This window comes from Pteropus alecto, unplaced genomic scaffold (genome assembly GCF_000325575.1).
Source record: "Pteropus alecto unplaced genomic scaffold, ASM32557v1 scaffold395, whole genome shotgun sequence".
NCBI lineage: Eukaryota > Metazoa > Chordata > Mammalia > Chiroptera > Pteropodidae > Pteropus > Pteropus alecto.
In genome coordinates this window covers 1565297-1567649 of record NW_006438643.1, presented here as the reverse complement: position 1 = coordinate 1567649, position 2353 = coordinate 1565297, and the positions used below count along the sequence as shown (strand labels likewise).

At 35.0% G+C, this 2353-nt stretch overlaps 1 protein-coding gene across 1 annotated transcript; it reads right to left on the bottom strand.

Moving 5' to 3' along the window:
• Positions 1 to 365: 365 nt before the first annotated feature.
• LOC102894155 (olfactory receptor 52E2-like) lies at positions 366 to 1307 on the bottom strand. The gene has a single exon (XM_015592343.2). The coding sequence runs from the start codon at positions 1302 to 1304 to the stop codon at positions 366 to 368; it is 939 nt and encodes a 312-aa protein (XP_015447829.1). The 5' UTR covers positions 1305 to 1307.
• Between the last annotated feature and the right edge of the window lie 1046 nt (positions 1308 to 2353).

The window sequence follows — 2353 nt, the reverse complement described above, 5'->3', positions numbered from 1 at the left end:
ATATAGAGAGGCTTGGAGATAAAAAGGGAGTGAGAATTATCAAAAAATTCACAGAAATGATATAGGGTAGCCAGTGTACAAAAAAAAAAAAAAATATGGCACATTCTGTAAATTCTACTTGAAATCTATTGATACGAATGATAAAAATATCACATATGAAGCTTGATAAGCTATCATTTACCTTATGAATTGGATAATGAAACTTAAACTTTCACTCTCTGAACATATTAAAATACAGAAAGAAGCCAAAATAAATAAACATTTCTTTCAAGCACATTTAAATTTACTTAATTTAATATAACAAGGTATTTCTCTGCTTAAAAGTTCCATCTCATATATGTTAGGTACTATTCTTTTGCAATTCCTCATGTTTTTAATAGTATTTTCTTCACATGGTTATATATCTGCCTGGTTCTCACTCCATATATGACAGGGTTGAGCATTGGTGGTACTACAACATAAAGATTGGCCAGAAGTATGTGGATATAGCGGGGGACATTTCGACCAAAGCGGTGTGTCATAAAGGAAAAGAGGGCTGGTGTATAGAAAGCAAGAATTACAAAAACATGTGAACCACATGTGCTGAGAGACTTGATTTGGGCTTCACGGGAAGGAAGACGGAAAACAGCATGGAGTATCTGAATGTAAGAAAGTGCAATGGCTGTGATGTCAAAAAATAGGATTGAAATAGCACCCAAACCATAAATGATATTGATCTTGATGCTGGCACAAGACAGACGAGCGAGACCCATGTGCTCACAGTAGGTATGGGGAATGACGTGATTCCCACAGAAGGGCAATCGCAAAATGAGAAATACAAATGGAATAACAGAAATAAATGACCTCACTAACACACCAAGACCAATCACAGAAACAACTTTGTTGGTGAGGATGGTACTATATCGGAGTGGGTTGCAGATGGCCACATAACGGTCATAAGCCATTGCCAAGAGGACTGCTGACTCCATACCAGTGAAATTGTGGATGAAAAACATCTGAGTGAGGCAAGCTTCAAAGATGATCTCCCTGAGACCGAACCAGAAGATTCCAAGCATCTTAGGAATGGTAGCTGTGGAGAGACCCAAGTCAATGGTAGCCAACATGGCCAGGAAGTAGAACATAGGCTGGTGCAGGCTGCTCTCAGCCTGGATCACAAACAGAATAGTGAAGTTCCCTATGAGTGCAATCATGTACACAACACAAAAGGGAAAGCCAATCCAGATGTGGAGTGTTTCCAATCCTGGAATCCCCAGCAACAAGAAGGAGTAGGGGTGAAACTGAGTGTCATTAGGAAGGGACATCATACTAGGTAGTTCACATGTCCATATTTTTTATGTAGGTGTGTTTATCAATCTGCAGGATACTAGATAAAACTCCGTAACATTTTAAATCTAAAGAAAAAGAGCATACAATTGTGAATATTCTCACCTCAGTTAATTCACACAGTTAGAAATATATTTCATAAAGACCAATGTGAAGTGAATTCTCAATGAGAAGACTTTGAAAGAAGTTATGCAGTGAATTGTAATAAAAAATTCTACATAACATATTAATCTTTGTTAGTACCTTCCTTCTGTGTTAGAGAGAATGGTTTTATTTGCAAAATTCTCATCATTGGTAGTATGCTAAGATTTTGCCTTAATACCTACATCATTATCTCCTTTAAGCTTCACCAACATAATTAACTTTCAATTTTGTCATTCAAAGAGATCTGCTAGCCTCTAGAAATAGTTATTTCTATTGGTTCTATTTGGTTAGATGGCAACACACAGGTATTAACACACAAGCTGTATAGTAAGTGTTGATGAACACACAGATTCAATAAGATATAATCTCAAATACTAAAAATAAATCTAAAGGATTAAAATCAACTCATTTGTGAATGTTTATTCCTTATTGTACAAAATAAGAAGTAAATGCAGTCAAAATAACATTATCAGCTACCATCTATTTATTTATTTATTTATTTGCTTACTTACTTTCTCACTTATTTAGTAAAAAGCTTTCATTTGCTCCAAAAGAAAAAGAGCATGTATAGACAATTAAGACTGGTATGTATCTATTCAATGACACTCACCTAGTGCTTATCAATAACCAGTGTTCTAAACATTATTTCCTACATAAACTCATTTCTCACCCAAAATAACAAGATAGTTACAGCATCATCTGCATTTTATAGGTGAAAGATTTGTTGGTGAAGTCTTGATGAAGCTACTTGCTCTTGATCACTAATTATAGAAATCACTAGTTTGCCTTTTCTATTGTTAAAATGTGACTAACAATACTTTCTTCACATAGTTTATGAGGATCAAATAAGTTCCTATTCAAATGGCCTAGCTTATTACTTGTTCCA